The sequence below is a fragment of the Epinephelus lanceolatus genome, chromosome 14, assembly GCF_041903045.1.
Source record: "Epinephelus lanceolatus isolate andai-2023 chromosome 14, ASM4190304v1, whole genome shotgun sequence".
NCBI lineage: Eukaryota > Metazoa > Chordata > Actinopteri > Perciformes > Serranidae > Epinephelus > Epinephelus lanceolatus.
This window is the reverse complement of record NC_135747.1, coordinates 7547053-7560685: the sequence shown is the minus strand read 5'-3', so window position 1 is coordinate 7560685 and position 13633 is coordinate 7547053. Positions and strand designations below refer to the sequence as shown.

At 46.9% G+C, this 13633-nt stretch overlaps 2 protein-coding genes across 2 annotated transcripts in view; both read left to right on the top strand.

The window, feature by feature from the left end:
* The window catches only part of LOC144466903 (uncharacterized), a 34428-nt gene extending 32726 nt beyond the window's left edge, over window positions 1-1702 (top strand). Inside the window, exons 39-40 of the mRNA XM_078174825.1 lie at window positions 210-803; window positions 1038-1702. Of these exons, the coding sequence (XP_078030951.1) occupies window positions 210-803; window positions 1038-1702 (1259 nt within the window). The remainder of the gene's footprint in view (window positions 1-209; window positions 804-1037) is intronic.
* A 270-nt stretch (window positions 1703-1972) lies between these two features.
* LOC117251369 (uncharacterized) overlaps window positions 1973-13633 on the top strand; it is a 65389-nt gene continuing 53728 nt past the window's right edge. Inside the window, exons 1-14 of the mRNA XM_078174824.1 lie at window positions 1973-2495; window positions 2730-3329; window positions 3594-4187; window positions 4422-5021; window positions 5286-5879; window positions 6114-6713; window positions 6978-7571; window positions 7806-8405; window positions 8670-9263; window positions 9498-10097; window positions 10362-10955; window positions 11190-11789; window positions 12054-12647; window positions 12882-13481. Coding sequence (XP_078030950.1) covers window positions 1973-2495; window positions 2730-3329; window positions 3594-4187; window positions 4422-5021; window positions 5286-5879; window positions 6114-6713; window positions 6978-7571; window positions 7806-8405; window positions 8670-9263; window positions 9498-10097; window positions 10362-10955; window positions 11190-11789; window positions 12054-12647; window positions 12882-13481 — 8287 coding nt within the window. The remainder of the gene's footprint in view (window positions 2496-2729; window positions 3330-3593; window positions 4188-4421; window positions 5022-5285; window positions 5880-6113; window positions 6714-6977; window positions 7572-7805; window positions 8406-8669; window positions 9264-9497; window positions 10098-10361; window positions 10956-11189; window positions 11790-12053; window positions 12648-12881; window positions 13482-13633) is intronic.

Genomic DNA, 13633 nt, shown 5'->3' with positions numbered 1-13633 from the left:
CCTAGACTGAGGAAAAGCATTTGAGTGCAATATACATGTTTAGCTTCACGTGCGCATTTAAATAGAGATGGTGGTGTGCTTTCCTTTGGTTACAAATTGAAATAGGCAATGCTAGATGTTTTGACAAAAATAGTCCACCACTTGATGATGAGTCCAGGAGCGTACTTTTGGCAAAGGTTTTTATTTTTTCTCTTCCTGTCTTTTCTCAGTTGACACTGCCAAAAAGGATATCGTATTCCTTCTGGATGGTTCTGATAGCACAAGGACTGGCTTCCCTGCCATGCGTGATTTTGTTGAGAGGGTGGTGGAGAAGCTCAATGTGGGAGAAAACAAAGACCGTGTCTCTGTAGTCCAGTACAGCAGAGATGCACAGGTCCATTTCAATCTGAAAAGATACACCACAAGAGAGGATATTGTGGATGCGCTCAGAGGGCTGACACACAAAGGGGGCAGACCCCTCAACACCGGGGTCGCTCTCCAATATGTCAGGGACAGCGTCTTTACAAACTCCTCCGGGAGTAGGCTCCTGCAAGGCGTTCCACAGATGTTGATCCTGCTAAATGGTGGAAGGTCTTATGACAATGTAGATACCCCAGCGTCTGCTCTCAAACAGCAGGGCATCTTTGTGATTGGCATTGGAACAAGGAGCTCTGACAGCGGAGAGCTGCAGAAGATATCACATGAGCCTAGTTACGCTCTATCAGTGTCTGAGTTCACTGACCTCCCCAGTGTCCTAGAACAGCTCTCCTCTGTAATGAACAGAGTACTAACGAGGGTCACGCCCATGACACCAACAGTAACTGGTAAGAAAGTGACAGATTTTTACATTCCAACATTACGTTAGGATGCAAATTCAACAGTTTGAAAGTGTACTTCACTAAGCTGAGATCAACCAGTTCCACTTTGACAAAACAGTTGTGCCAGAATCAGTAGAGTTAATGTTGTAAACCTTGAGGTTAGCTTTCATCGTGTGACTTTTGTATGGCAAATGTTTGACACATGAACCTAAATTTGTCTCAAATTCTATGTTTTCCTAGTGGAGAGACAGCCACTAGGAAGGGATGTTGTGTTCTTGCTGGACGGATCCGATGGCACTAGAACTGAATTCCCAGCTATGCGAGACTTTGTCCACAGACTAGTAGAGAAACTCAGTGTGGATAACAGCAAAGACCGTGTCTCAGTGGTTCAGTACAGCAGAGATCCAGCTGTCCAGTTCTATCTGAACACGTACACCACAAAGGGCGAGATCCTTGACACTGTCAGAGGTTTGAGGCACAAAGGCGGAAGACCCCTCAACACTGGAGCAGCTCTCCAGTACTTGAGGGATAACGTCTTCACGGCCTCTGGCGGAAGCAGGCGCCTGGAAGGAGTTCCACAGATCCTGGTATTGCTAAGTGGTGGAAGGTCTTTCGACAGTGTTGATGCACCAGCCTCTGCTCTCAAACAGCTGGGTGTCTTGACCTTTGCAATTGGAACCAAGAACTCTGATAGCAGAGAACTGCAGAAGATATCCCGCGATCCCAGTTATGCTCTGTCTGTGTCTGAATTCACTGACCTTCCCAGTGTCCAACAGCAACTTCAGTCCTCCGTGGAGGCTGTGGTTGCTGAAGTCACCTCAGAACCACCAACTGTACTTGGTATGTTGACAAGCACAGCTTCTTGCTGGCCTGAAAGTCTACCTGACTTGTTTCACCTAGACTGAGGAAAAGCATTTGAGTGCAATATACATGTTTAGCTTCACATGCGCATTTAAATAGAGATGGTGGTGTGCTTTCCTTTGGTTACAAATTGAAATAGGCAATGCTAGATGTTTTGACAAAAATAGTCCACCACTTGATGATGAGTCCAGGAGCGTACTTTTGGCAAAGGTTTTTATTTTTTCTCTTCCTGTCTTTTCTCAGTTGACACTGCCAAAAAGGATATCGTATTCCTTCTGGATGGTTCTGATAGCACAAGGACTGGCTTCCCTGCCATGCGTGATTTTGTTGAGAGGGTGGTGGAGAAGCTCAATGTGGGAGAAAACAAAGACCGTGTCTCTGTAGTCCAGTACAGCAGAGATGCACAGGTCCATTTCAATCTGAAAAGATACACCACAAGAGAGGATATTGTGGATGCGCTCAGAGGGCTGACACACAAAGGGGGCAGACCCCTCAACACCGGGGTCGCTCTCCAATATGTCAGGGACAGCGTCTTTACAAACTCCTCCGGGAGTAGGCTCCTGCAAGGCGTTCCACAGATGTTGATCCTGCTAAATGGTGGAAGGTCTTATGACAATGTAGATACCCCAGCGTCTGCTCTCAAACAGCAGGGCATCTTTGTGATTGGCATTGGAACAAGGAGCTCTGACAGCGGAGAGCTGCAGAAGATATCACATGAGCCTAGTTACGCTCTATCAGTGTCTGAGTTCACTGACCTCCCCAGTGTCCTAGAACAGCTCTCCTCTGTAATGAACAGAGTACTAACGAGGGTCACGCCCATGACACCAACAGTAACTGGTAAGAAAGTGACAGATTTTTACATTCCAACATTACGTTAGGATGCAAATTCAACAGTTTGAAAGTGTACTTCACTAAGCTGAGATCAACCAGTTCCACTTTGACAAAACAGTTGTGCCAGAATCAGTAGAGTTAATGTTGTAAACCTTGAGGTTAGCTTTCATCGTGTGACTTTTGTATGGCAAATGTTTGACACATGAACCTAAATATGTCTCAAATTCTATGTTTTCCTAGTGGAGAGACAGCCACTAGGAAGGGATGTTGTGTTCTTGCTGGACGGATCCGATGGCACTAGAACTGAATTCCCAGCTATGCGAGACTTTGTCCACAGACTAGTAGAGAAACTCAGTGTGGATGACAGCAAAGACCGTGTCTCAGTGGTTCAGTACAGCAGAGATCCAGCTGTCCAGTTCTATCTGAACACGTACACCACAAAGGGCGAGATCCTTGACACTGTCAGAGGTTTGAGGCACAAAGGCGGAAGACCCCTCAACACTGGAGCAGCTCTCCAGTACTTGAGGGATAACGTCTTCACGGCCTCTGGCGGAAGCAGGCGCCTGGAAGGAGTTCCACAGATCCTGGTATTGCTAAGTGGTGGAAGGTCTTTCGACAGTGTTGATGCACCAGCCTCTGCTCTCAAACAGCTGGGTGTCTTGACCTTTGCAATTGGAACCAAGAACTCTGATAGCAGAGAACTGCAGAAGATATCCCGCGATCCCAGTTATGCTCTGTCTGTGTCTGAATTCACTGACCTTCCCAGTGTCCAACAGCAACTTCAGTCCTCCGTGGAGGCTGTGGTTGCTGAAGTCACCTCAGAACCACCAACTGTACTTGGTATGTTGACAAGCACAGCTTCTTGCTGGCCTGAAAGTCTACCTGACTTGTTTCACCTAGACTGAGGAAAAGCATTTGAGTGCAATATACATGTTTAGCTTCACGTGCGCATTTAAATAGAGATGGTGGTGTGCTTTCCTTTGGTTACAAATTGAAATAGGCAATGCTAGATGTTTTGACAAAAATAGTCCACCACTTGATGATGAGTCCAGGAGCGTACTTTTGGCAAAGGTTTTTATTTTTTCTCTTCCTGTCTTTTCTCAGTTGACACTGCCAAAAAGGATATCGTATTCCTTCTGGATGGTTCTGATAGCACAAGGACTGGCTTCCCTGCCATGCGTGATTTTGTTGAGAGGGTGGTGGAGAAGCTCAATGTGGGAGAAAACAAAGACCGTGTCTCTGTAGTCCAGTACAGCAGAGATGCACAGGTCCATTTCAATCTGAAAAGATACACCACAAGAGAGGATATTGTGGATGCGCTCAGAGGGCTGACACACAAAGGGGGCAGACCCCTCAACACCGGGGCCGCTCTCCAATATGTCAGGGACAGCGTCTTTACAAACTCCTCCGGGAGTAGGCTCCTGCAAGGCGTTCCACAGATGTTGATCCTGCTAAATGGTGGAAGGTCTTATGACAATGTAGATACCCCAGCGTCTGCTCTCAAACAGCAGGGCATCTTTGTGATTGGCATTGGAACAAGGAGCTCTGACAGCGGAGAGCTGCAGAAGATATCACATGAGCCTAGTTACGCTCTATCAGTGTCTGAGTTCACTGACCTCCCCAGTGTCCTAGAACAGCTCTCCTCTGTAATGAACAGAGTACTAACGAGGGTCACGCCCATGACACCAACAGTAACTGGTAAGAAAGTGACAGATTTTTACATTCCAACATTACGTTAGGATGCAAATTCAACAGTTTGAAAGTGTACTTCACTAAGCTGAGATCAACCAGTTCCACTTTGACAAAACAGTTGTGCCAGAATCAGTAGAGTTAATGTTGTAAACCTTGAGGTTAGCTTTCATCGTGTGACTTTTGTATGGCAAATGTTTGACACATGAACCTAAATATGTCTCAAATTCTATGTTTTCCTAGTGGAGAGACAGCCACTAGGAAGGGATGTTGTGTTCTTGCTGGACGGATCCGATGGCACTAGAACTGAATTCCCAGCTATGCGAGACTTTGTCCACAGACTAGTAGAGAAACTCAGTGTGGATGACAGCAAAGACCGTGTCTCAGTGGTTCAGTACAGCAGAGATCCAGCTGTCCAGTTCTATCTGAACACGTACACCACAAAGGGCGAGATCCTTGACACTGTCAGAGGTTTGAGGCACAAAGGCGGAAGACCCCTCAACACTGGAGCAGCTCTCCAGTACTTGAGGGATAACGTCTTCACGGCCTCTGGCGGAAGCAGGCGCCTGGAAGGAGTTCCACAGATCCTGGTATTGCTAAGTGGTGGAAGGTCTTTCGACAGTGTTGATGCACCAGCCTCTGCTCTCAAACAGCTGGGTGTCTTGACCTTTGCAATTGGAACCAAGAACTCTGATAGCAGAGAACTGCAGAAGATATCCCGCGATCCCAGTTATGCTCTGTCTGTGTCTGAATTCACTGACCTTCCCAGTGTCCAACAGCAACTTCAGTCCTCCGTGGAGGCTGTGGTTGCTGAAGTCACCTCAGAACCACCAACTGTACTTGGTATGTTGACAAGCACAGCTTCTTGCTGGCCTGAAAGTCTACCTGACTTGTTTCACCTAGACTGAGGAAAAGCATTTGAGTGCAATATACATGTTTAGCTTCACGTGCGCATTTAAATAGAGATGGTGGTGTGCTTTCCTTTGGTTACAAATTGAAATAGGCAATGCTAGATGTTTTGACAAAAATAGTCCACCACTTGATGATGAGTCCAGGAGCGTACTTTTGGCAAAGGTTTTTATTTTTTCTCTTCCTGTCTTTTCTCAGTTGACACTGCCAAAAAGGATATCGTATTCCTTCTGGATGGTTCTGATAGCACAAGGACTGGCTTCCCTGCCATGCGTGATTTTGTTGAGAGGGTGGTGGAGAAGCTCAATGTGGGAGAAAACAAAGACCGTGTCTCTGTAGTCCAGTACAGCAGAGATGCACAGGTCCATTTCAATCTGAAAAGATACACCACAAGAGAGGATATTGTGGATGCGCTCAGAGGGCTGACACACAAAGGGGGCAGACCCCTCAACACCGGGGTCGCTCTCCAATATGTCAGGGACAGCGTCTTTACAAACTCCTCCGGGAGTAGGCTCCTGCAAGGCGTTCCACAGATGTTGATCCTGCTAAATGGTGGAAGGTCTTATGACAATGTAGATACCCCAGCGTCTGCTCTCAAACAGCAGGGCATCTTTGTGATTGGCATTGGAACAAGGAGCTCTGACAGCGGAGAGCTGCAGAAGATATCACATGAGCCTAGTTACGCTCTATCAGTGTCTGAGTTCACTGACCTCCCCAGTGTCCTAGAACAGCTCTCCTCTGTAATGAACAGAGTACTAACGAGGGTCACGCCCATGACACCAACAGTAACTGGTAAGAAAGTGACAGATTTTTACATTCCAACATTACGTTAGGATGCAAATTCAACAGTTTGAAAGTGTACTTCACTAAGCTGAGATCAACCAGTTCCACTTTGACAAAACAGTTGTGCCAGAATCAGTAGAGTTAATGTTGTAAACCTTGAGGTTAGCTTTCATCGTGTGACTTTTGTATGGCAAATGTTTGACACATGAACCTAAATATGTCTCAAATTCTATGTTTTCCTAGTGGAGAGACAGCCACTAGGAAGGGATGTTGTGTTCTTGCTGGACGGATCCGATGGCACTAGAACTGAATTCCCAGCTATGCGAGACTTTGTCCACAGACTAGTAGAGAAACTCAGTGTGGATGACAGCAAAGACCGTGTCTCAGTGGTTCAGTACAGCAGAGATCCAGCTGTCCAGTTCTATCTGAACACGTACACCACAAAGGGCGAGATCCTTGACACTGTCAGAGGTTTGAGGCACAAAGGCGGAAGACCCCTCAACACTGGAGCAGCTCTCCAGTACTTGAGGGATAACGTCTTCACGGCCTCTGGCGGAAGCAGGCGCCTGGAAGGAGTTCCACAGATCCTGGTATTGCTAAGTGGTGGAAGGTCTTTCGACAGTGTTGATGCACCAGCCTCTGCTCTCAAACAGCTGGGTGTCTTGACCTTTGCAATTGGAACCAAGAACTCTGATAGCAGAGAACTGCAGAAGATATCCCGCGATCCCAGTTATGCTCTGTCTGTGTCTGAATTCACTGACCTTCCCAGTGTCCAACAGCAACTTCAGTCCTCCGTGGAGGCTGTGGTTGCTGAAGTCACCTCAGAACCACCAACTGTACTTGGTATGTTGACAAGCACAGCTTCTTGCTGGCCTGAAAGTCTACCTGACTTGTTTCACCTAGACTGAGGAAAAGCATTTGAGTGCAATATACATGTTTAGCTTCACGTGCGCATTTAAATAGAGATGGTGGTGTGCTTTCCTTTGGTTACAAATTGAAATAGGCAATGCTAGATGTTTTGACAAAAATAGTCCACCACTTGATGATGAGTCCAGGAGCGTACTTTTGGCAAAGGTTTTTATTTTTTCTCTTCCTGTCTTTTCTCAGTTGACACTGCCAAAAAGGATATCGTATTCCTTCTGGATGGTTCTGATAGCACAAGGACTGGCTTCCCTGCCATGCGTGATTTTGTTGAGAGGGTGGTGGAGAAGCTCAATGTGGGAGAAAACAAAGACCGTGTCTCTGTAGTCCAGTACAGCAGAGATGCACAGGTCCATTTCAATCTGAAAAGATACACCACAAGAGAGGATATTGTGGATGCGCTCAGAGGGCTGACACACAAAGGGGGCAGACCCCTCAACACCGGGGTCGCTCTCCAATATGTCAGGGACAGCGTCTTTACAAACTCCTCCGGGAGTAGGCTCCTGCAAGGCGTTCCACAGATGTTGATCCTGCTAAATGGTGGAAGGTCTTATGACAATGTAGATACCCCAGCGTCTGCTCTCAAACAGCAGGGCATCTTTGTGATTGGCATTGGAACAAGGAGCTCTGACAGCGGAGAGCTGCAGAAGATATCACATGAGCCTAGTTACGCTCTATCAGTGTCTGAGTTCACTGACCTCCCCAGTGTCCTAGAACAGCTCTCCTCTGTAATGAACAGAGTACTAACGAGGGTCACGCCCATGACACCAACAGTAACTGGTAAGAAAGTGACAGATTTTTACATTCCAACATTACGTTAGGATGCAAATTCAACAGTTTGAAAGTGTACTTCACTAAGCTGAGATCAACCAGTTCCACTTTGACAAAACAGTTGTGCCAGAATCAGTAGAGTTAATGTTGTAAACCTTGAGGTTAGCTTTCATCGTGTGACTTTTGTATGGCAAATGTTTGACACATGAACCTAAATTTGTCTCAAATTCTATGTTTTCCTAGTGGAGAGACAGCCACTAGGAAGGGATGTTGTGTTCTTGCTGGACGGATCCGATGGCACTAGAACTGAATTCCCAGCTATGCGAGACTTTGTCCACAGACTAGTAGAGAAACTCAGTGTGGATAACAGCAAAGACCGTGTCTCAGTGGTTCAGTACAGCAGAGATCCAGCTGTCCAGTTCTATCTGAACACGTACACCACAAAGGGCGAGATCCTTGACACTGTCAGAGGTTTGAGGCACAAAGGCGGAAGACCCCTCAACACTGGAGCAGCTCTCCAGTACTTGAGGGATAACGTCTTCACGGCCTCTGGCGGAAGCAGGCGCCTGGAAGGAGTTCCACAGATCCTGGTATTGCTAAGTGGTGGAAGGTCTTTCGACAGTGTTGATGCACCAGCCTCTGCTCTCAAACAGCTGGGTGTCTTGACCTTTGCAATTGGAACCAAGAACTCTGATAGCAGAGAACTGCAGAAGATATCCCGCGATCCCAGTTATGCTCTGTCTGTGTCTGAATTCACTGACCTTCCCAGTGTCCAACAGCAACTTCAGTCCTCCGTGGAGGCTGTGGTTGCTGAAGTCACCTCAGAACCACCAACTGTACTTGGTATGTTGACAAGCACAGCTTCTTGCTGGCCTGAAAGTCTACCTGACTTGTTTCACCTAGACTGAGGAAAAGCATTTGAGTGCAATATACATGTTTAGCTTCACATGCGCATTTAAATAGAGATGGTGGTGTGCTTTCCTTTGGTTACAAATTGAAATAGGCAATGCTAGATGTTTTGACAAAAATAGTCCACCACTTGATGATGAGTCCAGGAGCGTACTTTTGGCAAAGGTTTTTATTTTTTCTCTTCCTGTCTTTTCTCAGTTGACACTGCCAAAAAGGATATCGTATTCCTTCTGGATGGTTCTGATAGCACAAGGACTGGCTTCCCTGCCATGCGTGATTTTGTTGAGAGGGTGGTGGAGAAGCTCAATGTGGGAGAAAACAAAGACCGTGTCTCTGTAGTCCAGTACAGCAGAGATGCACAGGTCCATTTCAATCTGAAAAGATACACCACAAGAGAGGATATTGTGGATGCGCTCAGAGGGCTGACACACAAAGGGGGCAGACCCCTCAACACCGGGGTCGCTCTCCAATATGTCAGGGACAGCGTCTTTACAAACTCCTCCGGGAGTAGGCTCCTGCAAGGCGTTCCACAGATGTTGATCCTGCTAAATGGTGGAAGGTCTTATGACAATGTAGATACCCCAGCGTCTGCTCTCAAACAGCAGGGCATCTTTGTGATTGGCATTGGAACAAGGAGCTCTGACAGCGGAGAGCTGCAGAAGATATCACATGAGCCTAGTTACGCTCTATCAGTGTCTGAGTTCACTGACCTCCCCAGTGTCCTAGAACAGCTCTCCTCTGTAATGAACAGAGTACTAACGAGGGTCACGCCCATGACACCAACAGTAACTGGTAAGAAAGTGACAGATTTTTACATTCCAACATTACGTTAGGATGCAAATTCAACAGTTTGAAAGTGTACTTCACTAAGCTGAGATCAACCAGTTCCACTTTGACAAAACAGTTGTGCCAGAATCAGTAGAGTTAATGTTGTAAACCTTGAGGTTAGCTTTCATCGTGTGACTTTTGTATGGCAAATGTTTGACACATGAACCTAAATATGTCTCAAATTCTATGTTTTCCTAGTGGAGAGACAGCCACTAGGAAGGGATGTTGTGTTCTTGCTGGACGGATCCGATGGCACTAGAACTGAATTCCCAGCTATGCGAGACTTTGTCCACAGACTAGTAGAGAAACTCAGTGTGGATGACAGCAAAGACCGTGTCTCAGTGGTTCAGTACAGCAGAGATCCAGCTGTCCAGTTCTATCTGAACACGTACACCACAAAGGGCGAGATCCTTGACACTGTCAGAGGTTTGAGGCACAAAGGCGGAAGACCCCTCAACACTGGAGCAGCTCTCCAGTACTTGAGGGATAACGTCTTCACGGCCTCTGGCGGAAGCAGGCGCCTGGAAGGAGTTCCACAGATCCTGGTATTGCTAAGTGGTGGAAGGTCTTTCGACAGTGTTGATGCACCAGCCTCTGCTCTCAAACAGCTGGGTGTCTTGACCTTTGCAATTGGAACCAAGAACTCTGATAGCAGAGAACTGCAGAAGATATCCCGCGATCCCAGTTATGCTCTGTCTGTGTCTGAATTCACTGACCTTCCCAGTGTCCAACAGCAACTTCAGTCCTCCGTGGAGGCTGTGGTTGCTGAAGTCACCTCAGAACCACCAACTGTACTTGGTATGTTGACAAGCACAGCTTCTTGCTGGCCTGAAAGTCTACCTGACTTGTTTCACCTAGACTGAGGAAAAGCATTTGAGTGCAATATACATGTTTAGCTTCACGTGCGCATTTAAATAGAGATGGTGGTGTGCTTTCCTTTGGTTACAAATTGAAATAGGCAATGCTAGATGTTTTGACAAAAATAGTCCACCACTTGATGATGAGTCCAGGAGCGTACTTTTGGCAAAGGTTTTTATTTTTTCTCTTCCTGTCTTTTCTCAGTTGACACTGCCAAAAAGGATATCGTATTCCTTCTGGATGGTTCTGATAGCACAAGGACTGGCTTCCCTGCCATGCGTGATTTTGTTGAGAGGGTGGTGGAGAAGCTCAATGTGGGAGAAAACAAAGACCGTGTCTCTGTAGTCCAGTACAGCAGAGATGCACAGGTCCATTTCAATCTGAAAAGATACACCACAAGAGAGGATATTGTGGATGCGCTCAGAGGGCTGACACACAAAGGGGGCAGACCCCTCAACACCGGGGCCGCTCTCCAATATGTCAGGGACAGCGTCTTTACAAACTCCTCCGGGAGTAGGCTCCTGCAAGGCGTTCCACAGATGTTGATCCTGCTAAATGGTGGAAGGTCTTATGACAATGTAGATACCCCAGCGTCTGCTCTCAAACAGCAGGGCATCTTTGTGATTGGCATTGGAACAAGGAGCTCTGACAGCGGAGAGCTGCAGAAGATATCACATGAGCCTAGTTACGCTCTATCAGTGTCTGAGTTCACTGACCTCCCCAGTGTCCTAGAACAGCTCTCCTCTGTAATGAACAGAGTACTAACGAGGGTCACGCCCATGACACCAACAGTAACTGGTAAGAAAGTGACAGATTTTTACATTCCAACATTACGTTAGGATGCAAATTCAACAGTTTGAAAGTGTACTTCACTAAGCTGAGATCAACCAGTTCCACTTTGACAAAACAGTTGTGCCAGAATCAGTAGAGTTAATGTTGTAAACCTTGAGGTTAGCTTTCATCGTGTGACTTTTGTATGGCAAATGTTTGACACATGAACCTAAATATGTCTCAAATTCTATGTTTTCCTAGTGGAGAGACAGCCACTAGGAAGGGATGTTGTGTTCTTGCTGGACGGATCCGATGGCACTAGAACTGAATTCCCAGCTATGCGAGACTTTGTCCACAGACTAGTAGAGAAACTCAGTGTGGATGACAGCAAAGACCGTGTCTCAGTGGTTCAGTACAGCAGAGATCCAGCTGTCCAGTTCTATCTGAACACGTACACCACAAAGGGCGAGATCCTTGACACTGTCAGAGGTTTGAGGCACAAAGGCGGAAGACCCCTCAACACTGGAGCAGCTCTCCAGTACTTGAGGGATAACGTCTTCACGGCCTCTGGCGGAAGCAGGCGCCTGGAAGGAGTTCCACAGATCCTGGTATTGCTAAGTGGTGGAAGGTCTTTCGACAGTGTTGATGCACCAGCCTCTGCTCTCAAACAGCTGGGTGTCTTGACCTTTGCAATTGGAACCAAGAACTCTGATAGCAGAGAACTGCAGAAGATATCCCGCGATCCCAGTTATGCTCTGTCTGTGTCTGAATTCACTGACCTTCCCAGTGTCCAACAGCAACTTCAGTCCTCCGTGGAGGCTGTGGTTGCTGAAGTCACCTCAGAACCACCAACTGTACTTGGTATGTTGACAAGCACAGCTTCTTGCTGGCCTGAAAGTCTACCTGACTTGTTTCACCTAGACTGAGGAAAAGCATTTGAGTGCAATATACATGTTTAGCTTCACGTGCGCATTTAAATAGAGATGGTGGTGTGCTTTCCTTTGGTTACAAATTGAAATAGGCAATGCTAGATGTTTTGACAAAAATAGTCCACCACTTGATGATGAGTCCAGGAGCGTACTTTTGGCAAAGGTTTTTATTTTTTCTCTTCCTGTCTTTTCTCAGTTGACACTGCCAAAAAGGATATCGTATTCCTTCTGGATGGTTCTGATAGCACAAGGACTGGCTTCCCTGCCATGCGTGATTTTGTTGAGAGGGTGGTGGAGAAGCTCAATGTGGGAGAAAACAAAGACCGTGTCTCTGTAGTCCAGTACAGCAGAGATGCACAGGTCCATTTCAATCTGAAAAGATACACCACAAGAGAGGATATTGTGGATGCGCTCAGAGGGCTGACACACAAAGGGGGCAGACCCCTCAACACCGGGGTCGCTCTCCAATATGTCAGGGACAGCGTCTTTACAAACTCCTCCGGGAGTAGGCTCCTGCAAGGCGTTCCACAGATGTTGATCCTGCTAAATGGTGGAAGGTCTTATGACAATGTAGATACCCCAGCGTCTGCTCTCAAACAGCAGGGCATCTTTGTGATTGGCATTGGAACAAGGAGCTCTGACAGCGGAGAGCTGCAGAAGATATCACATGAGCCTAGTTACGCTCTATCAGTGTCTGAGTTCACTGACCTCCCCAGTGTCCTAGAACAGCTCTCCTCTGTAATGAACAGAGTACTAACGAGGGTCACGCCCATGACACCAACAGTAACTGGTAAGAAAGTGACAGATTTTTACATTCCAACATTACGTTAGGATGCAAATTCAACAGTTTGAAAGTGTACTTCACTAAGCTGAGATCAACCAGTTCCACTTTGACAAAACAGTTGTGCCAGAATCAGTAGAGTTAATGTTGTAAACCTTGAGGTTAGCTTTCATCGTGTGACTTTTGTATGGCAAATGTTTGACACATGAACCTAAATATGTCTCAAATTCTATGTTTTCCTAGTGGAGAGACAGCCACTAGGAAGGGATGTTGTGTTCTTGCTGGACGGATCCGATGGCACTAGAACTGAATTCCCAGCTATGCGAGACTTTGTCCACAGACTAGTAGAGAAACTCAGTGTGGATGACAGCAAAGACCGTGTCTCAGTGGTTCAGTACAGCAGAGATCCAGCTGTCCAGTTCTATCTGAACACGTACACCACAAAGGGCGAGATCCTTGACACTGTCAGAGGTTTGAGGCACAAAGGCGGAAGACCCCTCAACACTGGAGCAGCTCTCCAGTACTTGAGGGATAACGTCTTCACGGCCTCTGGCGGAAGCAGGCGCCTGGAAGGAGTTCCACAGATCCTGGTATTGCTAAGTGGTGGAAGGTCTTTCGACAGTGTTGATGCACCAGCCTCTGCTCTCAAACAGCTGGGTGTCTTGACCTTTGCAATTGGAACCAAGAACTCTGATAGCAGAGAACTGCAGAAGATATCCCGCGATCCCAGTTATGCTCTGTCTGTGTCTGAATTCACTGACCTTCCCAGTGTCCAACAGCAACTTCAGTCCTCCGTGGAGGCTGTGGTTGCTGAAGTCACCTCAGAACCACCAACTGTACTTGGTATGTTGACAAGCACAGCTTCTTGCTGGCCTGAAAGTCTACCTGACTTGTTTCACCTAGACTGAGGAAAAGCATTTGAGTGCAATATACATGTTTAGCTTCACGTGCGCATTTAAATAGAGATGGTGGTGTGCTTTCCTTTGGTTACAAAT